Source organism: Phoenix dactylifera, chromosome 17, assembly GCF_009389715.1.
Source record: "Phoenix dactylifera cultivar Barhee BC4 chromosome 17, palm_55x_up_171113_PBpolish2nd_filt_p, whole genome shotgun sequence".
Classification (NCBI taxonomy): Eukaryota; Viridiplantae; Streptophyta; class Magnoliopsida; order Arecales; family Arecaceae; genus Phoenix; species Phoenix dactylifera.
This window is the reverse complement of record NC_052408.1, coordinates 11,981,830-12,008,706: the sequence shown is the minus strand read 5'-3', so window position 1 is coordinate 12,008,706 and position 26,877 is coordinate 11,981,830. Positions and strand designations below refer to the sequence as shown.

Below are 26,877 nucleotides of genomic sequence, written 5' to 3'. Positions count from 1 at the left end.
AAGAGATTCCCTCACCTTTTTTTCTCCTATTTTTTTTTCATGAGAGAGAGAGAGAGAGAGAGAGAGAGAGAGAGATTCCCTGGCTCTTACAACCAACCTTGAAGTAAAAGATAGAACAGTTTTGGTGGGACTGGGGAAACTCCCATAAGTAGTGGTGGGAGATAAATTGGTGATCAAGTTTATAGTAACTAGAATAAATAAATTGATATAATAAAGAAATCTAGTGTCCCCTAAGCTCTTTTGAATTACTTCACTTTAATGGATTGTTTTTGTTTTTATTAAACTCCTTGTGGCATGGTAAGGCAAAAGGCTCATTATGATGATGCTATAAGACATGAAGAGCTAGATTTGTTTGTCGTGGAAATCAGCCTGGTAATTGGGTCAACAAGTTAGATGCTAAATACATGCAACTAGAAACCTAGTTGTAGTTTTTTCATTTACAGCTGTAACAAGCCATTATCATATGTTATTATCATAACACAATTGTCATTATCATAGCGCAATTAATCATTCAGGTAGAAGCTGGCCGCTGCATAATTAAAAAATGAAAAGGAAAAGAAAAAGGAAACAAAAGGAACTTGTTTGATCTAAATCCCTGTTTCAACTATTAGAAAAACAAAAGATGAAAGGTTAAGAAACCTACTTGAGTGCGACATCTTCTTAAAGAACGATCCTGTACAGAAGAATCTGAGTGGGCTCAACTCTGGCATTGCTTATAAAAAATAAACTTCACTGTCCACCTCTCTGTTTTATATTTCTGTCGCCACCCTTCAGCGCACTTCCAATAACTTCCAGCTACTTGGATTCTCAGTTCGTTGTTGATCCCTTCAGAAGTTCATTTTATTCGGAAACTGAGAAAAGTATTTGACTTGTGGAGGGAGATTATGGTGAACAGATGGGCAAATGGAAATCTTTTTGGTGTTTAGATGGCACCTCTAAACTTTTTTTTTTGTTTCTATTTTATTTTCAGAACAGAGAACAGATCCATCTGATATATAAATACTAGATTTAAGATTCTATGGTGCAGCATCCAAGACGCAAACCTGGAACCTTTTTTTTTTTTTGAAAAAAAGAGAGAGGAGAAGATAGAAGTGGTGTGACTAATAGGACACACTCATACGGCCATACATGGCCCATCTGATTCATTTTGGTTTCAGACGACTAATCCAAGCCCTTGTTAGTCCACCCCAAAGCCTTTGTTAGTCCACCACAATTTGATATCAAACTTAGCCAGGATAGATCATGAGAGCCCTAGAAGTGAAAGGGAGAAGGCCAACACAACTACCAGCACCTTGAACAGTCCTGCCAATTTGAACGTAAAACATTTTTCTCGGTGATTAGCCCGACGGTCAAAAAGTCTCAAAGTTTACCATCTTGGCCAGCTTTCTAGAGTTTCTAAGTATGACCAAGAAAAAAAGGAATTTTCAAACATTATAATCTGGATGCAGCATATCGAAATCCAGAATCCGAATATATGGTTCAAATCTATAAGTTGGAATCTGAATCTAGAAAGGCTTTTAGCTAGTAATTCCTAAACAGCAGTCAAACATGGCATCAATCACTCGTATCTGCAATTATAACGCAAACATCTTGAACACCCTTCCATGAACCTAGGTTCTCTTTTTTAAAAATAATTTTTTTTATATATATACCCTCCTAAATATATAAAATTATATGAATACTCTCATAAAATTACTTTTTACATATATATTCTTTTTCTTCTTCTTCTTCTTCGTTTTTTTAATATATATATCCGTACCATTTAACATCATTAAAAAATAAACGGCTTAAAATTAAAATGACTGAAATACCCTTATCGGTAGATATTGAACAAAAGTTATAAGGATATACACGCAAATAGAAACTTTATAAGGGTATTCATGCAATTTCTCATATTTAGAAGGGTATACATTCAAAAACTCTATTAAAAAAAAAAAATCAAAACTTCGCTAAAATTTGTTAAGTTTTTTATGATTCAGTTTGATCGACAATCAAAAAAATATTGAGTCACACTGTCAATTTTTATTTTTAAGATCTTGATTCGTTCAAGCTAGAATATTAGATTATTATTTTGGTATCTACATATTCTTCATTATTATTAAAAGATTAAAGCATATCGAATTTAAATTAATTATAGATGCTTAGATTAGTAAAATATTTTTTCGTGATTTGTAAATGTTGAATTATTGTTTGTTTTTTAGGCAAGAATTTCATAAAAGCAACATGATTTATTCTATAAGAGTTGATATTAACATGATTTAATCTTTTTTGTTATCTTTTTTTATTCATGAATTATCTTGACTAGATTTTGATCATTTTTATTGGATTTTTTAAATGTATACCCTCCTAAATGTATGTAATTGCATAAATATCCTCGTAAAGTTGCATTTGCATGGATGTCCATATAAAGTTTTTTTTTTTTTTTGCATGTCTACCCATAAAGGTATTTCAATGATTTTAAATTTAAATCGTTTATTTTTTAACAACGTTAGATAATATAGGTACATATATAAAAAAAATAAAAAAAAGTATATATACAAAATAAGTATTTTATAAGGATATACATGCAAATAGTAATTTTACAAGGATATTCATATAATTTTATATATTTTTAAGGATTTATATTAAAAAAACTCAAAAATAAATCCTCATTAGTTTGAATCTATATTTCTAAGTAGAAATTGACAAGACACAAAACTGCATAAATCGAAGTTATGAATGGATACATTCATCAATACTTAAATCAAAAAGTATTTTCATCAACTAATAAGCTCGAATTAGATGAGATCATAGACATTTGCTAAAAATCAGTCTAATTATAACTCCTCTGCAGATAAGCTTAATATGAAGTCGATCCATCAATCTCATGGAACCATGCCTCTCTCCCTGTCAAATTAACTAGAGAGCACGGCAGAGTGGTCTCACCTGTTGACCGTCGACTTTCCTTTTCTTTTTTGTTGAACTCGACTCTTTCTTCTCTTCTACCACCAACCTGCACTAATGGCAAAAGCCATCACACACATGTATATATTCCTTGTTCAGAGGCGAACCATCCATCTCCAGCTCCCAACTACAAGGAGAGCTCACAAGGATCTATAACAACTTCATGGCCAACTCTCTGCACTTCCCTCTGTTCCTCCTGCTATCTCTTCTTGCTGCTCACAAAGCCTTAGCTTCTTCCCACAACCATGACCAACATCTGAGGTCCCTCCACTTCTCTCTCTTCCAACATGAAACTGTCAACAAGACTGGCTACATCGTTGTGGACGGCGTGGCCGGCCCCGGCATCAGCCAAACAACCACCCCCTTTGGCACCATATTTGTCTTCCGGGACAACATGACAGCATCCTTGAATGACTCCTCCAGAGTAGTGGGCGTTGCAGAAGGGACTTCCATAACATCGAGCTTCGATGGTCTTCGCAGCATATCACTTGCCAAGATCACCCTAAAGACCCATGGCTATCAAGGGTCAGTCTCCATCCTAGGATCTGTGCATAATACTAAGCCTGCTGACCTCCCGATCGCCGGCGGCACAGGGGATTTCATGTTTGTTCAGGGGTATGTGAGGTCGTCGCCGGTGGACTTGCAGGGCCTGACTGTTGTGTACAAGATTGAGTTCCATATCTACTGGCCTCCATATGCCACCAACGGCCCGAAGTAGTTGCAAGTGCTGCCTGAGCTGCATCAATACACCATCCCTAGATGGTTCTTATCTTGTATTTTGTTATGCATCTAATGTTGATTTGAGGGCTGAGGTAGTTAAAATAAAACTCTGTTTGTGTGGTCATGATGATATGATTCGAAGCTCAGTTTTTTCTTATTTTCATGAATCTATTTAGTAATATTCTGGGCACATCTCATCTCTTGAATTGTAAAAAGAGGCCAAATATTATCTGGTTAAAAGCAATGGAAGTCGAAGTCTAAAAGTACCATCACAAAATCACAGCTAGAGCCAACAATTTACTTCATTGTAAAAAGAAGGGCTAATCTGTGCTGAGATCCTTTTCCTAACCATGAAGATCTCTCAAACTAAGCTTGTCGTTGCTCCTCATCCAACTTGAGATCCAAGCTTGGATTGGCCAGTAGAGGTCCACGCATGGAAAAAGGATAAAACCAAACAACTTGCAGACTTAGAGATCATGGCAGGCAAAGCGAATCCACTGGGTGGAAATTGGGAAGGGATGCGAGAAAAGCAAGAAAAGTGATGATGGAGATTGCTAGCCAAAAAGCTTCAAACCAGAGGCACAGGATAACGAAGCATCACCAAAGATTTTTCCCATTTTATTTCCAATTCCATCTGAAGTAGAGGCAACCAAATCAGAATGGAGAGGACATCCGAAAACAATGAAAAGTCAACTGGTTATCAGCAAGTGCAGTGATCATACAAATTACATAAGGTAAGCTTATCGTTTAAAGTCACATGCCTGCATATTATATGCATTTTATTACATTATTACATCCATAACACACCTGGTATCCAGACTAAAGTGTTCCATCTAATTCTGAGACGACCATGATTTGCTCCTTAGATGCAAAGGATATTCCTCTCTCTCTGTGCAACAACCGCATGGAGCCCATTGCTTCAACGCTATGCATCAATTTACATGCCTGGCCTTACATTGAGCCGAGTTGCGAGCTTCTGACCGAGAGACTTGTCGCACTGCAACCCATAGAAAAATCAAGATAAATGCATGTAGAGAAAGTCTTGTATAAAATAGATTTCCAGAAGTTCTTTGTAGGCAGATCTCCCCACCCATCCACTCCTAAAATTCCACAAGCAAGAGAATGATAACAAATCTGTGATGATCTAGTATAAAGGTGTAGCATATGCATGAAAAGATTAAGAATTCTAACCTGAGACGAGTACGAGATCCATACGCTGCACATTTCATGAGTGACCCGGGGGTCAGACAATGCCTCAACCCACCGGTGGACAAAATGTTCTTGCCTGAAAAATCAGACAGTAGACGGGAAAAATTTAGTGAAGTTTGTTATGCATACATCAAGAAAACATTTAGAGAACAGACCTGGCTGAATCAGAGGACCCGTATCTTTCTCCAGGTTGATTGAAATTGTTCTCTTTATCAATTATACACTACATTCACCAGAAGAAAACATCATAGGTCTCTAATGACATAGCATGATAGTGCAAATTGGAATATACTATCTATGGTTAAATAGTTGAAACAAGAGACATCATATAAGATACTTTTCCCTCTAGTCAACCCCTACAGAAGTGTTCCCACAAAAGTATTGGGTTTTGGCATGAAATAAATGGGATTATTATTCCACTTTTTTGATGCTTAATATAACAATATTTGGATGAGATTAAAACATGCTGTGTAGTAAGTTTTCTTGGTCCTTGGAGAAACCTGAGTTTGTAGTGAGTGAGAAACCTGAGCTTGTAGCAACTACTCACGTAGGTTGTTGATGATTCCAGCAGAACAGTTTTAACTTTAGTTTAAGTAGATTGGTGTAAAGAGAGTTAGGCCAGACATTCATAAAGCTTGTATGAAAAATACAGAGCAAAGAAGCAATATGAATCACAAAACCATTAGGTAAAGGTAGATTTGGCACCGAGAACTCACCTTCTCACATTTTCCTGTAGGAACACGAGGTGGTATCAGAAACCTCTTGTGGAAAAAATTAATGCGGCGCCTTGGGCCGCATGCGCGTCTGCCAGCGGACGCCACGCGCGCCAGCATCCGCGGGCGCTGGCCAACCGTGTCCGCTGTCAGCGGACGCGTGCCAGCGTCCGCTGGCCGCAAAATTACCGCGGACACATCCGCGAAAGGCACGAACGCGTCCGTAAAAAGACTGATATGCCCCTGCTCTAAAACTCTATAAATACCTCCTATTTCATCCTACTCGGAACATGAAAAAATAGGAAAAAATACTAAAAAAATTATATAGAAAAGTTCTTCCTCCTCTTAGCCACTTCTGATTTTTATTTTTGCAATTTTGGTCAGGTTCGATTTGGCTTCTTCCGAGACGTACCGAAGAAAAAGTTTAGGATCGTCATTTCTCTGAGGAGGATTGCCGGGAGACCCGTACATGGGGGCAAACACTTCTTTGGATTGTTAGCAAGATATCACCTAAATAAGTAAATAAATCTAATAATTGCAATTAATAGAAAATCTTAAAAGGAATAATATATATATGTATATTATTCGGCATCAAAATAAATCTATTATAGTACAAAAGAAATCTATTCTAGCACAAAATAAATCTATTCATTTAATAAATTTAAATCACAAAATTGCAAATCCTACAGATCTACTAATATTAAATTTAACATAAAAGTAGGAGGAAATAGTCCGATTGAAGGCAGGTCGAAGCGTGTACATGCTGTCCCAAATAAGTGTTTGCCCCCACGTACGGATCTCCCGACAATCCTCCTCAGAGATACGACGACCTTAAACTTCTTCTTTGGTACGTCTCGGAAGAAGCCAAATCGAACACGATCGGACTTGCAGATCCAGCGAAACAAAATAAAAAAAAATAAAATAAACTTTGCTGAACAAAATTGCAAAAATAAAAATCAGAAGTGGCTAAGAGGAGGAAGAACTTTTCTCCAGAATTTTTTCAGTATTTTTTCTTGTACCGAATAGGATGAAATAGGAGGTATTTATAGGATTTTAGTGCAGGAGCATATCAGTCTTTTTGCGGACGCGTCCGCGCCTTCCGCGGACGGATCTGCGGTAATTTTGCGACCAGCGGACGCAGGCACGCGTCCGCTGTCAGCGGACGCAGTTGGCTAGCTCCCGCAGATGCCGCCAACAACATGCGCCAGCCTGCTGGTGCGCGCCCACGTAAATCCCAAGCGCCCGCTGGCAGACGAGCACGCAGCCCGAGGCACCGCGTGCGCATTAATTTTTCCCACACCTCTCAGCATGTTGAACATGATCGTATCTTGAAGGGAAATAATTCACCTGAAAAACATCATATTACAAAGTGAGCTCTGACCGCAGCCCCCCTTCCCTTACCGCCCAAAAAAATAAACAAACAAAAACAAAGAAAAAAGGAAGAAAAAAGAATCACCTAAACAGAGAGTAGAAAAGGTGATTTTAGTACCTCCTTATCCCTGTGCATGAAGTTCATAAAGTCATCATGGTGATTGTTGTGATAAGCACATTTGGGGGCATTCACTGGAAGCATCAAATAGTTTGGCCCAGACGGTGCCTCTAAGTATCAGCATAGGAGAAAATTCTAGTCTGGATTATTTTATCATCTGAGTAATGGATTCCAGGCACCACAATTGCCGGACAGAATGCGGGCTGTTCATCTTCTGCAAAGAAGTTATCAATATTTTTGTTCAAGACCATTCACCCAACAGGCTGGAGATGAACGTCTTCTGGACAGAGCTTGGTGACATCAAGTGGGTCAAAATCAAATTCATCTTCAGGGTCAGGAATCAGGATCAATGGTCTGGATGAAAAGCTTCCACTATGGACAATTTCCAACAGCGATAGAATCATACAGATCCTTGGTGGCATGGCTGTGGTTACTACCCCCAACAGGCAGCCTCATCATCCAACAAGCACTTCACACCACATGTTGGTTTCCAGTGGAACTTGACATAATGAGCTTTTCCATCCTTATTGATAAGAGTATAAGTGTTCACACCAAAACCTTCCATGTGCCTGTAGTCTAGCGGAATACCAGCATCATCAAAGAGAAAGGAAAGCATGTGCAAACTCTCTGGGTGGTGCGAGAAGAAATCTAGGATCCTCTAGTTCTCCTGTATGTGGGACTTTGGGTTCGGTTTGAGAGAATGAACCATATCGGGAAATTTTATTCCATCACAAATGAAAAACACCGGGAAATTATTTCCAACAAGATCGAAATTACCCTGAAGCCAATAAACAAATATGACAACAGTCATAATAGTGAATTTGATCATGTGAAAAAACAATTATTTTATTGACTTTTTGATCATTCATGTAGATAGCTTGATAGAAGTATAAGTTGAATTTACAATACTGAAATCAGTACAATAAACAGAATCTCGTACCTTCACTCCATTGTTATATTCACATACACATACAAAAAATTCACGAAGATAGCTTTTCATGAACAGGTGGCGGCATTTTCACCAGTATAAAACCAAGTTCAGAACTAAGTAGCAAACAGAGCACAAACTTATATGATGGGTTCTTCAATAAATCTCGAATCATGGTAAGTATATTTATTTTACCAGAAGGTATCGATCAGATAGTCACCTTGAATAACATTGCTGCTACTTAAGAATGCTTGCATATTCCAAGTTTTATCCTCGCACAGGTAACAAGATCCTACATGTCATTAACTAACCAAACAAATGGAAGAGAAATGAAATAATACAGAACCAGTAACCCACTCCAAGATCATATAGAAATTGTACACTACTGAAATGAAAATTTAATTCCACAGCATATTAATGGCATAAATAACAGTGCACCATGGAAGATAATAGGACGACAATAAACACAAAACAATCATACCTTTCACAAATTAAAACAAATAGGGGAAGGAAACTCTGAACCAAAACAAAACATTCCACAACAAAATTACAACTCAGAAGGATAAACCACAACCTGCAAATGAGTAGAACAGCCCACTTACCTCTCTAGTGTAGAACTTGACAGCAAAACCACGTGGGTCTCTCAAGGTTTCAGGGCTTCCACACTCATGAATAACGGTTGAGAAGCGAACAGTGATGGGGGTCTGAACCCCTGGGGCCCGAAGGAAATCAGCACAGGTGACGTGAGAAAGATCATGAGTGACCTCAAAGAAGCCCTTAGCACTAGCTCCCCTAGCATGCACAACCCACTCAGGGATGCGTTCCCTATCAAATTGAGCAAGCTTTTATAACATGATAATCCTCAAGAAGAATACGCCCTGTCCAATGAAAACGGATTAGAAAATTATGTGTTCTTGATCACTATCATAGGCATATTAGGTCTATACCTTATTTTGATAAAGCAGATCCAGAATTTTCAAATCAGGAATAACCAGTCTTAGGAAATGAGAATCCATTAAGCCAAATTAAATAGTTGAGATAAGGCTGATGGTTATGGTTTCGGTTACAGGAATAACCATTCTCTATAGTCTCTCCATGAAGAAAGATAAAGAACTATCAACACCATAAATTTATAGTTACTTTAGTTTCTGTTATTGAACGTGCATCAGCTGCATTGGTAATCTCTCAATCATGATTCTGCATACCAGGAATCTACGATATCAACTCAGATACAGGCAATTTATTATCCAATCTTTCTGATGCCTCTGCTGCTGTGCTATCTGTATCCTTGTACCAATCAGTGAATCTATAGCTCAACTAACAATCAGTTTATTTTCTTGTGTAAAGATCTCAATATGATTCTCTTAAATTTTGGTATAGGTGTTTGCAACAATCAATGCAATAGTCCATAAAACATTACAAGCATGAATTTCTAATGGGCCTAACATCCTTTCATCAAAAAAAAGAAAAAAACCGCTCCAAATAACTCTGGTCACTTTCAAAACCCATCTATTCCTATCTCCAGATTGGTACCCTCCGCTCTGGTACCCGGCTAAGGTCCTGCCCCATGTTGATGTGTTTCCTGGATGTATTCTTTCCTTTTTACCAGTAAGATACGTGCTAAGCGCAGGGTCTTACTCATAAGGTGCAAAACTTCTGAAATACTATAACTTTGCCTTAATACCTGAAGATACTACCTTCGCTGCAAAAAATATCCCAGTATCAAACTGTACTATAAAGCCTAGAATAACAGGGAAGCTTACCTTAAAAGCAGTTGCTTCTGATGCTGATAACCAATCAATTTCTTGAATTTTCCTACTTTGAGAAGGATCTATTTCATAGTCGGCTGTGCCGGTACTAGGCACCAGATAGGTTGCCCGACGGCACGGGTCGGTACGGGCCCGCATCATGTCGTGCCCGGCCTGTACCAATATAATAGAAGAGGCGGGAGAGAGGGCGAACGGGAGAGAGAAAAAGAGAGAGAGAAGGCAGAGAGAGGAAAGGAGAGAGAGGAGGGTGACAGAAGCCGACGGAGGGCCAACGGAGGCCGGGTGCGCTGGCCCTCTGTCGGCCCTCCGCCGGCCTCCCTCTCTCTTCCTCACCCTTCCTTCTCCGCTCGCTCTCTCTTTTCCTCTTTTTCTTTCTCCTTCTCCCCTCCGGAAACCGGTTTCGTTTTCATTGTTGGAACCGTTTTGATCTGCTGCCGGGATAGCTCGATACGACCGGAACCATCCGGTTTGGGACGGTTCCGCCGATCCTGATATATTTTTTTAATAAACGACAATTATCATACATTAAAGCAAGGAAGAAGAAATTTTGAACCCACATACAGTGGTTTGGACTATATAGTGCTCGGGGCCACCTAAAACTTTCAAAACCATAATCACACAACAAAGCACTGACAAATAAAGGACCTAAAATCTGTCATTTCCCCAAGTCCCTCGACAGCCTCTCCAATGCAAACACCTAAAAATATCCAAAAGACAAGCCATGCATCATTAACACAATAGCTAGCCCAATCTTCATACCAAAAGCAAAATTGTCACAAAATAACCGCAAATAGCTTACTGCTTAAAGATATCACAAAAAAACTACCCAATAAACAAAACGATTCACACCACTAACTCATTGATTCATGCAATACAAAAAATATATAAGAATCAATTGATAATAGAACCGAGCGATTTCACATCCATTAGAAATCATGAAGCAAAGATTACAAGAAAACCTCGTGAATCAAAGATAGATCAAATGTTACCTCGCGATCCGACCGTAAGTGAGGAATTGTTGTTCCAAACGGAGTTGGTGGTCAAAAAGGGGGCGTTGTGGGTACTCGAGGGGCGGTGCTGCATCAAATACAAACCCAAATTAGAGAAGTATATAATGGTGAGTCGCATTAGCTCAGCAAAGAATCGCCACTCGGTAACAATCGAACCTAATGCGATTGCAACCCGTAAACAGAAAGATCGAATCAAAACCTCAACCCATCAAAAGATCATGACAAAAAGAGATGAAAAAGAAACGATCTTTGAGGGCGAAAAAATCAAACCAGTGATTAAGTCAAGGGGGAAAAAAATGCGAGAACATCAAGAATCCTATCGAGAAATCGAAAATCTTGGATTGTTGGGGAAAAGATGTTACCTCGCAGGGATCCATGGGAAGAGAAGCGCGAAGCTGGACTTTCTTTCTCGATCTGGGATGGGATAAGAACGAGGAGGGCTCGCGCGTTGCGCGCTCGAGAGGACGTACCTAATGCGATTGCAACCCGTAAACAGGAAGATCGAATCGAAACCTCGACCCATCAAAAGATCATGACAAAAAGAGATGAAAAAGAAACGATCTTTGAGGGCGGAAAAATCAAACCAGTGATTAAGTCAAGGGGAAAAAAAAGCGAGAACATCAAGAATCCTATCGAGAAATCGAAAATCTTGGATTGTTGGGGAAAAGATGATACCTCGTAGGGATCCATGGGAAGAGAAGCGCGAAGCTGGACTCTCTTTCTCGATCTGGGATGGGATGAGGACGAGGAGGGCTCGCGAGTTGCGCGCTCGAGAGGACGTGGGAGGGGTTCTTTTGTTTACGAGAAACGAGGTGCGGTTCGCTATGCGGTCTGGGCCCCACCGTTGGGTATACGTGGCGGCTTTTCACGGGCGTTACACGCAGCGATTTATTCGTTCCGTTGCGCGTTGGCCACCGTCCAGAGTCTACGACCACACGGGAATTATTTAAAAATGGCAAGGATTATCCTGTAATGAGGACAGATAAATGAATTTAATCATATCTTTATCAAAACCATGTTTCTTTTTATATTTCACACATATGCCTTTTTTTTGCTTTTGTTTATGTAATTTTTCATTTAGCCATACAAAAATATAAAAACTGTATTTATTAAGAAAGGGATGGACAGGATTTCGTGCCTCATAAATTGAGATAATGGTTATTAATGGTGTGATAATTTGCCAAATCATGAAGGATTGGGGATGTATTTTTTGCAGAAAAGGACTCATTTTTTTTCAACCCGCTGAATCATTCATTGGTTGCTTTGAAGTATATACAGATAGATGCGTGTTGAATCATCCATTAGTTGTTTTGAAATATATGCAGATAAATGGATGAAAGAGTTCAGAGTGCTTTGAGATCTATATAGAAGATGATCCAATATTGAATTCACATGAAAAAAGACGAATCTTTTTTTCGTGCGAAAGATGTAACCCTGATCTAATTTTTAAGGCACTTGGTTAAATTTATAAGTGATGTCACGAGCGCTTAGGAGATATGTCTCAAAACTATAAATCTTTCTTTCATTGGAGATGTGTGTCGCCTCCAATGACAAAGCCACAACCCTCCACACAAGTATTACTACTGAGCTATTAGGAGGATTCGAATGAAAAAGAAAAGAAGTAGATAAAGAGATCAACAGGTTGCTGATTCCCCAAGAGATCACCTTCAATAGGTAAGCTTGTGAGGTAATAGTGCTATCATAATGCTCCCTTTCCGAACTCTTGCGCATCACTCGACTTTCCCACACAACATGGGCCACAAGTTACCTATAAAACTCGACCAACATCCGACAAATTCCTATATCTGCAGAAAATATAGCCCAACGAATTTGACTAGTGGAGCAACATAGCAACAACTTGTACCTCAGCATGTCACCTGGTACAAGGTTGGGTAAATAATTTGTAGGCACCCTCTTCCAATTTCGAAATAAAACGCCACCATTGGTTGCTCTCATTTATAATAGAATTCTTCACAATTATCATATACAGCAACAACCAAATATGCCACAGTGATCTTTATGCTATGCCAACTGCAAAGGAAACAAGTCCCCCCCAGCCCACAGATTTCTCTTTGTTAGTATCCTATTTGCTTTTCTCGGTCCATTGTTTCCGGACGGTATCCTTTCATCATAGCCAAGGCCAAGAGTTCATTCTGTATTTTGAGAAACGGCTCGTTGCATGTATTGACTCAAGCCGGCAGCCGTCTCGAAACCAAATCTAAAGCAACAATGACAGATAGGGACATCCATGAACAAAATACTCTCCTTTCTATAGGATGTAGAGAAATTTCTCAGGTTGATCGATGGAAAGTAACGCTTACGACATGGCAAGGAGAAAAGCGTTTATGATGAGCAACAAGCTAGAGCTGCTATCATGGGTTTAAATTTCTTGATTCTTATGTTGGGTTGGATGCCATCATAGGTCAGGTTTGGCTCATTTCTGCGGATTGAAGGCTAGATATGTGCTTCTGATCTAATTTTCGAAAAAGATTTGATCAAATCTAGTCCGTTTCTTCTAGATGTTTTGCAGACATAGTTGGAAGTACATCTCATATATCAATGTATGTATAGATACATATATACATACATATATGTACATATGTATGGATACATATATAGATATACATATACATACATATGTGGGTGGTGGATGGAAAGCTATCGTCCCATTTGAGTGAAGATAAAGATAACAGTCTCTTAATTGGAGTACCTCGTAATTGAAGATACAGCTCAGGTATTAGGTGGCTTGGCACCTGTTGTCCACCTCAAAAAAAGAAACAGGAAAACAGAGAGAGAGAAAAAAACTTAACTCAGGTAATTAGCATAAAATGTTCCTGTTCAAGGTTAATGCAAATGCTATGCTTGGACTTTTAGCAGAAACAAATCCAGCTATGGAAGCTGGACATGAGAAGGACACAGAGATTCAACTTCAAAATGTTCGTGGAAGTTTTTGATTAAGCCACATCTGTTCCAGCTCCATTAAACAATTTGATATCATTATAGAATTTTATATTGATTGCTAAATGATGGCTGAGAAGAAGTGACATTTCCGGTGCGGTAGTCGGATTTCACGATCCTTCATAGCATGAATACCATATTAGCAATTGTCCGATGCTACAAATAAGAAGATCAGTTCTTTCTATTTAAGAGTCCGAAGGTCCTTCCATGCGGATGTAGTCGTACATAATTCCCTGGAAAGGACCCTGGCTCCTAGGCTGTGTGAGAAATATGGTGTTATCACCTTGAACAAGCCAAGTACTTCGTACATCGATATTATACAACCAATATAATCCATGGATTCCATGTCTCGCAATTGCATTGTCCCTACCAATCAGCCCTGTTGCAAAGTGAGCAGGATTTGCTTTCGAGTCGTTGAAACGAACCTAAGAAAAAGATAGAGATTAAGTTAGTTCATCACAATATAATTATCATGTCGAAAATTTGAGAAAGAAAGCTTTATGAGCATACTTGTAGTTCAGAAAGTGTAACAGATGCAAGTGCCACTCGAAGCTTGTAACTTCCAGATTGATCAACACTGTCAAGATGAAACTTAATCTGCCATGTGGTTGGCTGATACGAGTTCTGATCAGTCTTCCTGAAAGGTAAGAGTAATTACAAATCAATTTCATTCAATGTTGGCGTAAAGATGTACATTGAAAAGAACTTATCACTTGATAATGAGTCAAATTCATAGTTACTTCGAACTTTATAGAAGCAGACATGAGGAAGACCAATGATAAAGGGTCGAAAGGATTTTAGAACTTGTCCAACTTGGTACTAATGTTGTGATATTTTTATATGCATTTCTAAATACGTGAAGGCAACATATCAAACACCAAAACAAATAAATCTATAATAAAATTGTCCAAAGATGTCAGAAGAAGGTTTTGTTCCAACTTTGCTTGTCCACACATCGTTAGTCACAAATGATTAACCATGAAAATACTAAACTTGGAATCAAAATCAACACCATTCTAAAGCTTGAAATTTAAAATCGCCAAGTATTTACAAATTTGAAGTCTATTGCAACCATAAAAGTAGTTACAAGGAAGAAGAGTATAAAGAACAAGCTTTAGTAATTAAGATCAAACAAGCCAAATGAAGAAATTAGGGTGTAGAAAAAGATGTAATCAGCACCACTGAACCTGAAAGTTTGTTCAAAATTGTTAAACTGAATCAGAGAGAGAGAGGCTGAAAATAGCACAAATTAATGTTGAGGAAACTTTACCTGGTAACCTGAGCAAAGAACCAATCTTTCTTATAGTCGCTGTCACCAACTGTATAGACAAGATCACTGTCTGGATATAAATCTGCATATCTCTCCCATAGGCCATATTGCCTAAATCTGTAAAAACAATGCAGGAGATTCTGTTTAATACTAAAATGAAGTACCAATTAAGAATACGACAGGTGCACAACACTAAAATAGGACATGATGATATCAAGTGCAGTCTTTTTTGAGAATAATCGTATTGAGTAGAGTCAAAGCGAAAAATATTGCCCTTCCTATGCCAATGCTGATCTCTGAAAATGAAACTACAATACTTTTGAATAGATAATGTTTATACCTATCAGCTGGATCACTGATGTAGAGTCTGTTCACATAGTTAGGATTTGGATCTGGAATATAGAATTCAGCAGCAGAACGGTCAGGGATGCCTATTTCCCATAAGGTGTCACCATCTCTTGGGGGTTCAAAAACAAGGTCACCCAAATCAATATTATTTCCTGTTTACCGAAGTTCAAAAATCATGAGATTTCCATAACAGATAAAAATAATCAAATGATTACTAAAATAACAAAGCACATGGTTACTGTACAATGACCTGAGGTGATTGTTATAGTTGCATCATATTTGTAATCCCCAATAAAGCCAGGAACCCATGCATAAAGATTATAATCTCCAGTTCGAACATTTGTAATTGTGAAACTCCCATTCGCATCTGCTCTGGTCCAAAATTGGTATCCCTGATACAATCATAATACATAAGATACTAGGATGTTCTTTTATGGCTCGTGTTTTGCTAAAACACAAAGTAAAAAAAAAAAAAAATCATTATGCATATCTTCTAATAAAAAAAAAGAATGCAAATTTTCATGGTCAACCTTGAGTTCTCTTTGCCATGATCCTGCTTCTCCTGGTAAAGCCAAACCAACATAAGCATCATTTGCATATATGTCATCACTATCTATATACCTGAGGAAAGTATCCCAACTTAATTATATGAAAATCATCTCACACCAACTGGTAAGCCCATTATTATGCCACTTATCCTAGAGAGTAATGCAAATTGCAAATCATGATAAAAAATGTTCAGAAGAGGCTTTATATTTCCTTTATACACAAAGAAAGTAAACCAATATATAGTTACCATAGTGGCCTATCCTTTTTTGCAAAGATTTTTTTTTTCACCACACAGTAATAATTTAAACTATATAAATGTATGAGAAAAAAATAACAAACAGGACTTACTTGATTTATATTCATATGCTCTTTAATATAGCTCAAACCAGAACAGCTAATCAACTTCTAAGCAAATATATGAAAGTGGAGAATGAAACCTACCTATCTCGGACTAGTAATTTACCACTAACAGACCCTCTTTGCAAGCACTTTTGGAAGTCCTCTGAAACTGGAAAGTTATAAGGCCAACTCTCTACTTCGCTCTGCATCTGAATATACAGAATAGAAGCAAGAAAGTGTAAGCATGATCCAGTTGCATCTACAATTAATGACACCAAGACCTTCCATATGTAAATTCATAATGAATTCATGCATTTACTTAAAAAAAAAAAAGCTTCATTTTATTCCTTAGTAGTACAAGAATTTTAAAACAGTTGCTCAAATTCAAATTTTGAGCAGACATATCGAATTCTTAGCATGAATATTTCAGAATTTGCAATAACAAAGAAAACCATGCACATCAATTCTCAGAGAAAGTTCCTGGCATGCAAAATGGTTTGTTTCAATAACAAAAGTCAGTCTATACATATAATTGTGAATCCATCATATACCTTTCATTGATAGTCCATCCTTTTTTTGTTATTACCATTTTTGGAAGAGTTAAATTGGAATGACACTATTTATTTCATAAAGTGATGGAAGATTCAGCTATTTTAAACATTTTGAAAACACCTCTCAAGGTTCAAAAATGGAACATACTCCAAACAAATGCATGATGTAACCACTAGGCCACAGCCCTGTTTGCAAGAAAAACCAGCAATTGACTTATCAAATTGGTTAGCATCTTCAGAGTTAATATGATAGTAGTGGGTGACCTCAATTCAGAAACACTCGAAGACAGCTCTTCATTTTTAATAATGCTAATAAGATTACATAATAACCTGAATTTTTGCATCCTCCCATAGCATTTTTGGATCGCTCTCATCCCAAGCGGAATTAAGGTAAATAAACACAGGGCCAAAAACTTTTTTCCAGTATTCTCCATTCCTGAATTTAGGCACAACATCTTGCCCGGCATAGTGAGCACTGACAAATACCTGAATATAGCAAGACAAACAATGCATAGATATTAAATATTCATAAAGATGTTTAAATCATAGGAAAAAAAAAATTGCAAGTCATTGTATCGGAAGAGTATTTATTGAGCAATAACAATTTCCATGGAATTTAATATAAATATAGTATTCTAGCCATTGATGTGCAAGAAACAGACATATGTCATCAAGATGCATTATGCATTACGCATTAAGTCATCAACTATCACATAAGAATCATGATTATGGAATAACAGGTGTAACACTATGAAGCAAAAAATATAACTGACAAGATATTGTATTTTCATCTGACGATGGTGGGGTGTGTGTGTGTGTGTGTGTGTGATTGTGTGTGTGTGTGTAGGGAGAGAAAATCCAACCAGAGAATTGCCTGCAAGAAATCCTTGGGGAAACACTTTCCAAGACTCAACCACGAAACCCCCTCCATTTGAAGGAGGGATACAACTGCAATGCTATAGCCCAGTTTGCTATATTCCCACACATATAGATTAAGTACATTGAAGACAAAGAAACTAAATCAACAAGGTTATAATAGTAAATGATGAAATGAATTCTTAGACAGAAGAGGTGATATTTCAGGCATATCACAAACTCTAAAATTCTAGATCAAGAACTTTCCAGACAATATCAACAAATATCTACTACAACAATTTCAGCTGAAAAGTGGTTACGTCCTTTTTTTTTGTGAGGGACAGCTTTTAGAAAACAAAAAATCATGTAAACAAACACATGGATCTAAATCTAAAATTGTAATGTATCCTTTCCATTTGTAATCGAAGTAAGTATCCTAAAGATGGTAAAGGGGGAAAAGAAAAGAAAACATCAAATAGCCACAGGAAGATTGAACTTCTGCATCTCAAGCTAATGAAATGCATAAGCATGCTTTGTAAATTGAAGCAGGTAGCAGGATCATAAATTGTCAGCTCAGTTGTGATGTAACACTTCTTGATACATAGCCACAAACATACAAACACCAGTAGAATTCTTTCTCTGTTCACATTAATTTTTCCATGTCTTCTCATTTGTTGTGTGCAAACAAAAGGATACTGTAATCTATATTATAATTTACTTCACTAAGGAGGAGTGTCACAATCTAATGTACTTTAAGAAGTTATAAATGACGCCAATGGGACTTGGGTCCGTCGGTTTGCACCTCTCTCCTCAACCAATGTATTAGGAAGAGGTTTTTGGTTTGATCCCTCATGGTGGCATTCCCACCGTATTTCGCATGAAAGAAAAAAAAAAGGAAGTTATGTATAGGTCATGAGGACATATTAAGACTATATACAGGAAGATGATATGAAGAAATTCCAACAATGATAACATATTGACATTACAAGATTTTTGGCCTGTCAATAATGTATACGGTCTTTTGACAGGACCATTATGCCTAAAGCTTTCTATTATGAAAGAGAAGCAGAAGCTAGAAAAAGACTAAATTAGAAAAATTATGATACTTACAGAAAGGGCGGTAGGACCAACATGAGAGGTTAGATTCTGCTTAACAGGCCCTCCTGCTCGGAACTCATCACTGGGTGTGATCTGCCAAAAGCCAATTGGAGGATCAAAACTTATCCATCCATGGACCTTGATGTCTTGATCTTCACAGGAGTATTGATACTTGTCATCCACCTAGATGGACATTTTCTTAAATCAGGTACCGTGTATGTAAATGGAAATAATAAGCGTGTAATAAGGGTTTTCTTAACATGTTTAGCTTACCTCTCCTTTGAGGTCTGGATTAATTGGATTAATGAGGAGGACAGCCTCAGGGTATGCTAATTGCTGACATCTTCCAGGCATGCGATCATCAGGCATGGGCATGATTCTCTGCCTATTGTCTGATATTGCCATGTAGTGAAACCTATAATTGCATACAAATTGGATAAATATATTCGCATAGAAATATAAAGTAAAATGAGCTGAGAGTAAATGAGCAAACTTAGTACTTTTTCTAAGATGGTTAAATGAAAATCAATTGCCATTATAGGCAATCTAAGTTAATGACCATTTTTTCCATAATTTGGGACATAAGCAACTAAGATTAAAAGAGGATGAGCTTGCTGCAATGGTAAGGTTGTTCCACTGTGACCTGAAGGTCACAGGTTTGACACATGAAAATAACCTTTTTTCCATGGGAGGCTAAGGCTACATATATTCAACCCTCCCCAGACCTTGTAATGGGGGGAGCCTCATGCACTAGGCTGGTCATTTAAGCAGCTAAGATTAAAAATCACATTGGGTAGGATCAGATGACTTATCTACATAACTGCGTATTAACTTATTAAAACATTCTTCATTTATGTAAAACTTTAATGGAGGGTAGTGGAAGTCCACTTACTTGTCTTTCCTAAGCTTGAAAGCAATCCGGGTTTCCCCTATATCGAAGTCAGGCCATCCTTCTAGGTGTTCATAGATTGCATAGGTGTAGAATCCTGAGCAGCCACGGAGCACCACAAACCTACAAACTTCTGTAACTATTAGTATCTCATAACCTTTCCAATTTCAAGAGGAGAATGGATGATTGGAACTTGATGCACCTTTTGTCTATGTTTAAGGGGACAAGTGTGCCTTTGAGGGACGGAGCCCATGATCTTGTGAATGAAACTTCTACTTGCTCTTCATTCTGACATAGTATTCTAAAATCTGTTCCTTTTATCCTGTAAGGCAATTTATAGGATCAACTATTATAAAATTTTATATTCAGGTTAAAGGTAGTAAAGAAAAAAAGCAAAGGAAGAGATTCACTCACACATCAAATATACCAGAGGTTTCAGTATCATTCCAGACAAGATCCCAATACCTAAATGCTCCGTGGAAACAAGGTTTAGCAACAACTTTAAAATGTCGTATCATTACAAGAGAAAATAGCATCTATATCTATCCTATGTTCATCCAAATTGTCTCACAAAAGTGACACTTGGTCTAATCTTATCCCCACTCAAGAACCAGACCGATAAACTGCAAGAAGTTAGCAGCTGAGTTTTCGGGCTCCAAGCATTTTCAAAAGCCCGTTCAGTAAGTGAAAAGAAACTTGGCATTCATAAAAATGCTCAAAATACATCAGAAGTCCACAAAAGATTGGGCAAAGTAATCAGTTTATGGAAGCAGTTCAACTAATACGATAAGTTCATGCATAAGGCTGTATCTGGATATTGATTTTTTTTATTTTAATTACCATTACACCTTTTTCTTTAATTTCTTTTTAAATCAAAAACTTTAGTAGGTGTTTCGCTGCTAAAAGGAGAAAAATTCAAACATAAAAAAAAAAAGATGATTGGGAGGGAGAAATCATCATGTTGAATTCCTAGTAAAATAAGAAGTTTTCAGTTTCATTCTGAAATTGTATATATCTGATCTGCATCAAAACAACCTAACACCCAGTTTTATAAAACCATATATCTTTTTTTAAAAAAAGAAAAAAGGGGGTAAAAGACATTCCATATTACACCAACATGCACCTGTGGCACAAATAACAAAAAGAAAAAGAAAAAAAAAGCTTATAGCATCAATATGCAATATTATATCTGACAAGTCATGCTATATATTCTCAAAATTCATGAGCTGTAGAGTATACAAAATTTCAGAATCATCTACTTTATGAATAAATCCAAACTACTTGGAGATTATTGTAACTATGATCCCAATATGATGCTACCTACCCTCTGTTATCTTCTTTATTAAGAACTTCCAGCAGATTATCAACACCATTATATCGAACTCCCGTTACGATCCCATCAGGATTTGACAGCGTCAACTGCAGAATGCCATTATCTATGATCACCTGCATTCATTCTCCATCAGCACCATCTTTTTACCCATTGGTAAACAACTAGACATCCAATATATAACTCAACAGCATGACAATCAAATCAAAGAGTCAGCACATACATGTCGATCTTGAACAACAAGCCTCACACCGATGGGCGACATGGCTTGCGAACACGAACAACAACCTCGTAACGCTTTCCTGCGATTGCATGAAAACAAGCATAAGCTTAATTGCACTTATATAATGCTAGAGATATACTTCATGACGTATGTAGCATCATCCATATGCGTCTCACCTTAGCTTTTGGATCGGTCCCATTGCGTTGGAGATTAGCTTGGGCTTTTTGTAGCAGGATCCAGATCTTTGCTCCAAGTGCGTTTTATTATGTCTTGGCTTGGAATCTAAGCATCCATATCTTTAAAGCCAAGACGGTTGTTTTGGAAACAAAGCATCCGGATTTTTTTCCTTTTATATTTCCTGCAGCCTTACGAATAGGACGATCAGAAAGAAGGGATCCATATGCAATTATCGAATAGGACAGGGGCTTCCATGCAAAAATCCTAAATGGCTGCATTATTAGAAAAATCTAAAAACGGGGTAAATGGGTAAGGTTACCGCTGGAGGAGACGACGGAGGTGGCGACGACGCAGGACTGGATGGCCGTATTCTCCCGGCGGTGAGCTGTTGCTTAAGAATACAGGCCAGCTCCAGAACGTTGGCCCACGTCTTCACGCGAAGAAGAACCCTAACAAGCCGGCGGAGACGTTGAGGGAGGGGATGGTACCAGTGGTGAGATTAAGCTTCATGATGATGATGCATATCATCGCCCCGAGGAGTCCGCTCACCGCGAAGGCGCGCACCGTCAGGTGCTCCCGCCACGTCGGCACCCGCTTCCCGTCGAACCGCTCTCTATCGACACCGCCTCCGCCGTCCTCCTCTTCCGCCTTCCGCCGCCGAAGCTGGTGGCTGCTCTCCTCCACCACCGCCTTCATCGCCAGCTCCTCCGCCTCGCCATCTCGCCATCTCGCCAGGCTTTCCTCCCCGGCAATCTCCTCTGGTCAGAGGTAATGTTCCAAAATGGGGAAAGGTTGGAGAAGGCCATAGAATGGGTGCTTACAAGGGAGCGGCGACGTCTGATGGAGACTGGACGGCAGTGATGACTGGTGCAACGCCACACCGGGGAGTATGATGACTTCAATGGGGATTGGAGATCCTCTTGGAACTTGGAAGTGGCGATCATTTTAACTGGGAACGAGTAAAGTTGCACCTGAACGGTTCACCTGGTTAAAGCCCGGGTTCGGGTGCGTTTTATGAGGGTGAAATTGTAATTGCGCTGCGAGAAGAAATTGGATGTATGAAGAATTGGATCTTCGAACCGGGCGTACAAAGTTCGGGGGATTGGACGGGGGATTTGTGAAAGAGACCCGTGAGGATGGTTTTTGGTTTGACCATCCTACCCACCAAAATAGTGGTTGTGGTTGGCCCACGTTCACATCTAACGGGTCGGATATTTTATTAATAAAAATTATTTAAAATAAGTTTAACTAATATATTCTTATTTATTCTCATATTTTTATATTTTTAATTATTTTAAATGAATATGAAACAGTTTATTATCAAGAAATAATATTTTTTATATCCTGGAAATCCATGCATGGTCCAATGAAATGTGCGAGGGAGATGTAATGGCAGGGGCAAAGTAGGCAGATCTCGTATGAGGAAGTCTGAATGGTTATGATTATCTTAGAAAAAATATTTTTTTATATAATAATGTTTAATTGATTTAAATATGTGTAGAATATTGTATCAAAGGCAGTATCCCTTAGAACCTTGTAAAATACTAAGCAGAGTGTTCTCCAAACAAATACTAAAAATAGAAATATTATTAATGTTTTGGAATTTCAAACTAATTTAAGTGGTTTAGAGAATACTTAAATTATGATGCTAAATTAGAGTTATTAATCATCTTTGCTGTTGCTTGGGAAATGATTATGAAATTGAAAAGTCATTATCTGATGTATAAAAAGCCGCCAACCGATGGTGACAGAAAAAAAATGGTGCGATTAAAGGAAACAAGGCACCTAATATCGAAGACCAACGGAAAAAATTAAAACAAAAGAAAATAAAAAAGGCAAAGAGAAACAAAAATTTTTAATAAGAATTCAATTGTGACTGCTGCCGCAAATAAGAATTTAATTGTGACTGCTGCCGCTAAAACCGCTGAAAACTTTCTCTGTTTACTTAGTATTTTTCTGACTTATGAATCAAAAGATTTTAAACCAATACACTTCGTCCAATGAACTGTTTCACGTCGGAGCTCGGTCTAGCTACAGCCATCCATCTTAAGTTACAGTTTTGCACAATCCAAACAATATATTGTCTGATGGGGATGACTATTTTTGGCTAATGTAGCAGTATAGAGCATTTCAGTTTATATATATATATATATATATTGGAAGGTGAATAGGATAATTGTTTTTTTCGCTGCTCAGTATTTAGAAGAGGTTCTATGGCCTTTCTAGGGAATATCCTCTGCTTTCGGCCGCCGAAGGGTAATCTCATGTAGAGCAGTAATCCATAAAAGACACAAAAAAAAAATCTTACTTATATTTATTTTATTATTTACAAAATCAAAAGAAGGCTGGTGGTTGGAACTTTTTATTAAAAAAAAAAAGTTATGGCAAGAATTAGGTATCTCCACCATGTTGTTCGTACGTGGGTTTCATTCGAGGAATTGATGTGACAGAGAGAAAGCACGCCTTGGAGTTGGTGTAAGAAAAATAATAGATGAAAGAAGGAAGAACTTATCAGTTGAGGCGTGATTTCACTGTCCTTAAGAATAGATCGCGCCCCTCGGAGATTGAATCTCGGTGTAGCAGGTAATGGCGGCCTATCCTCCAGGATACAACAACTGGATCACTCCAAGCGTACACTCGCAGATGAAGTGACGGTCGAACAGCCCAGAACCGCGCTCTTGGAATGACAACAGAGAAGAAAACAGGGAGACTCTTCTCGGGAACAAGAAACAGAGAGAGGATAGGTTGGATTAGATAACTCTATCGGATCTGATAGGGTTTAAAAAGAAATGAAGAGGCGTATTTAAAAGACACATCGTTTTATGTTTTTAAAGACGCGACGAGACGCGACGTTTTATCAAGAGATAACCAAAGAGCTGTTTTAAAGACGCGACGTTTTATTCAAAACAATTCAAAAAAATAAAACGGCAAAAAGAAACCTGGCTCAAGCCCACACCCGCGGGGGGGGGGGTCCCCCTGCGCGTGATAATCGCAACGCGCCCGGTTAAACGTTTCCGGATCGGATTCGCCAATTTTGGCTTGGACCTCCATTGGGCTCATGCGCGCGTGGGCTACTTTCTTTCTTTGCTTCACCAAGTTAGAAAGGCTGAATACTACATAAAGACCTTTTAAGTTTTATCTCTTTCCAATGTGGGACTAAAGGAAGTACACTAAACAAAAAGGCAAAAAGCAAAGAAGGGCAGAATTGGAATTTTAAAATATTCCAACAATCCCCCACATATTTTAAAATTCAATAATAAGTTAACGAGCGCGAGAGTTTAATGCATCAAAAATGGTGTCTTTGAGACTATGAACCATGTTTTAGGACTAGTAAGTATGACTTACAGAACTTTGGTGAAATAAAAATTTCTATGAACCAAAAGTCCTTCATGTAAATCAGTGACCCATAGACCACATTGACCTCTAAAGTTCTGGGCTTGTTCTAAACGGGTTGGTGCAAATAGGCCATGCACCTTACCTGGATATTCATGAGTGCTTTAGAGAACTGCCTAATTCTCATAGGAAGCGGCCCCACTCCCACACCCATATAGGTGGATCCATCAAGTGTGTACTGCAGGTAGACACACCATCCTAAAGGACTATGGTATCCATTAAGAGCTTTACCTCATCCTTATCTACTGCAGTTTGCACTATCTACACCATAGGGATGGATTTTCAAAATTAAATATGATAGTGTACTCACAGTCAACTAGCGACTTGTTATTACCCATATGAACATGCTTCATGGGATCTCCAATCACACATGTTGGGTTTCTGTCGTTATTGACTTTGATATAGGCATTAGTCCCATCCCCCTCGATGTTTCACTCACTAGTTTTCTACCTAGTGGTTTTGTCAAAGGATCGGCCAAATTCAACTCTGACTTTACAAACTCAAGAGATATAATCCCATCATCAAGCAGCTGCCTTACAATATTATGTCTCAACCTTATGTGTCTATTCTTCCCATTATAAACTTTATTCTTAGCTCGATATATAGCAGCTTGGTTATCACAAAGAATAGACACAGAAGGTGTTGGTTTATTCCATAATGGAATATCTCCCACAAGATTTCTAAGCCATTCAGCTTCAGAACCTGCCTTTTCTAAGGCAATAAACTCGGACTCCATTGTAGACCGAGCGATGCATGTTTGCTTGGATGATTTCCAAGATACTGCACCCCCACCAAGAGTAAAGATATATCCACTCGTGGATTTTATCTCATCTGAATCAGAGATCCAATTTGCATCACTATACCCTTCTAGTACAGCTGGAAATCCACGATATAACAAACCATAATTAATGGTTCCTTTCAAGTACCTTAGTACTCTATGAACAGCACTCCAATGGTCCTTACTAGGATTATGAGTATACCTACTTAATCTTCCTACTGCATAAGCAATATCAGGACGAGTGCAGTTAACTAAAAACATTAAACTACCAATGATGCGAGCATATTCTATTTGTAAAATACCATTATCTTTATTTTTCCTTAAATGTATACTAGCATCATATGGAGTAGATACGGGTTTACTATCATAATGCTCAAATTTTCTTAAAATTTTCTCAATATAGTGTTCTTGTGATAGCATAAGTCCATTAGAACTTCTTGTTATTTTAATCCCAAGAATTACATCAGCTTCACCCATATCTTTCATATCAAAATTTGAAGCTAAAAATTTCTTAGTATCTATAACTATATTCAAATCAGTTCCCATTATAAGCATATCATCAACATACAAACATATGATCACAACAACATTATTAACAACCTTACTATAAACACACTTATCAGCCTCATTAATTAGAAAGCCATTAGATACCAATACTTTATCAAATTTTTCATGCCATTGTTTAGGTGCTTGTTTTAATCCATATAAGGATTTTACTAATTTACAAACTTTGTGCTCATTACCAGGAACAACACAACCTTCAGGTTGTTCCATGTAAATTTCTTCATCTAATTCTCCATTCAAGAATGCAGTTTTTACATCCATTTGGTGAATTACTAAATTATGAATGGATGCTAATGCAATGAGTACTCTAATAGATGAAATTCTAGAAACTGGTGCAAAGGTGTCAAAATAATCAATATCTTTTCTTTGTGAGTATCCTTTTGCTACTAATCTTGCTTTAAACTTATCAATTGAATTATCTGGTTTTAACTTTCTTTTAAAAATCCACTTACAGCCAATTGATTTAGCACCTGGAGGCAAATCAACTAAGGTCCATGTATGATTAGACATAATAGACTCTATTTCATTATTAATAGCCTCCTTCCAAAAAGGTGCATCAGCTGAAGTTATTGCTTCTTTATAAGTTTGAGGTTCATTATCAACAAGAAAGGTGTAAAAATCATTTCCAAAATTTTTCTCTTTTCTAGTTCTTTTACTTCTTCTTAAATCAATTTCATAATTTTCATGTGCCTCCTTTTCTTGTTTATTATGAGACTGAGAGTCAATTTTTTCTTTACCTAGTTTCATAGGAAAGATATGTTCAAAGAAATCAGC

General features: G+C 37.8%; 2 protein-coding genes and 1 pseudogene across 2 annotated transcripts; 1 reads left to right on the top strand and 2 right to left on the bottom strand.

Moving 5' to 3' along the window:
- The first annotated feature begins 2,957 nt into the window (after positions 1-2,957).
- On the top strand, positions 2,958-3,844 carry LOC103701118 (dirigent protein 7-like). The gene has a single exon (XM_008783092.4). The coding sequence runs from the start codon at positions 3,107-3,109 to the stop codon at positions 3,659-3,661; it is 555 nt and encodes a 184-aa protein (XP_008781314.1). The 5' UTR covers positions 2,958-3,106; the 3' UTR covers positions 3,662-3,844.
- A 406-nt stretch (positions 3,845-4,250) lies between these two features.
- Positions 4,251-11,563, bottom strand: LOC103701117 (annotated as a pseudogene).
- A 2,284-nt stretch (positions 11,564-13,847) lies between these two features.
- Positions 13,848-22,110, bottom strand: LOC103701115 (probable rhamnogalacturonate lyase B). Its single transcript, XM_008783090.4, has 17 exons — positions 21,688-22,110; positions 21,368-21,549; positions 21,192-21,270; positions 20,963-21,084; positions 20,053-20,103; positions 19,841-19,960; positions 19,642-19,761; positions 19,023-19,164; positions 18,762-18,932; positions 17,127-17,282; positions 16,348-16,454; positions 15,888-15,978; positions 15,608-15,749; positions 15,350-15,509; positions 15,010-15,126; positions 14,250-14,376; positions 13,848-14,164 (listed from the first exon to the last, which is right to left on the bottom strand). The coding sequence occupies exons 2-17, from the start codon at positions 21,388-21,390 to the stop codon at positions 13,925-13,927; spliced, it is 1,968 nt and encodes a 655-aa protein (XP_008781312.2). The 5' UTR covers positions 21,391-21,549; positions 21,688-22,110; the 3' UTR covers positions 13,848-13,924.
- Between the last annotated feature and the right edge of the window lie 4,767 nt (positions 22,111-26,877).

Coding starts and splice junctions, on each gene's coding strand:
- LOC103701118 (XM_008783092.4), top strand. CDS start 3,107: ATGGCCAACTCTCTGCACTTCCCTCTGTTCCTCCTGCTATCTCTTCTT.
- LOC103701115 (XM_008783090.4), bottom strand. CDS start 21,390: ATGGGACCGATCCAAAAGCTAAG. Junction 17,283..18,761: donor TTGGTCCTACCGCCCTTTCT/GTAAGTATCATA, acceptor TGCTATATTCAG/GTATTTGTCAGTGCTCACTA. Junction 15,510..15,607: donor AACTATAACAATCACCTCAG/GTCATTGTACAG, acceptor TTCGGTAAACAG/GAAATAATATTGATTTGGGT.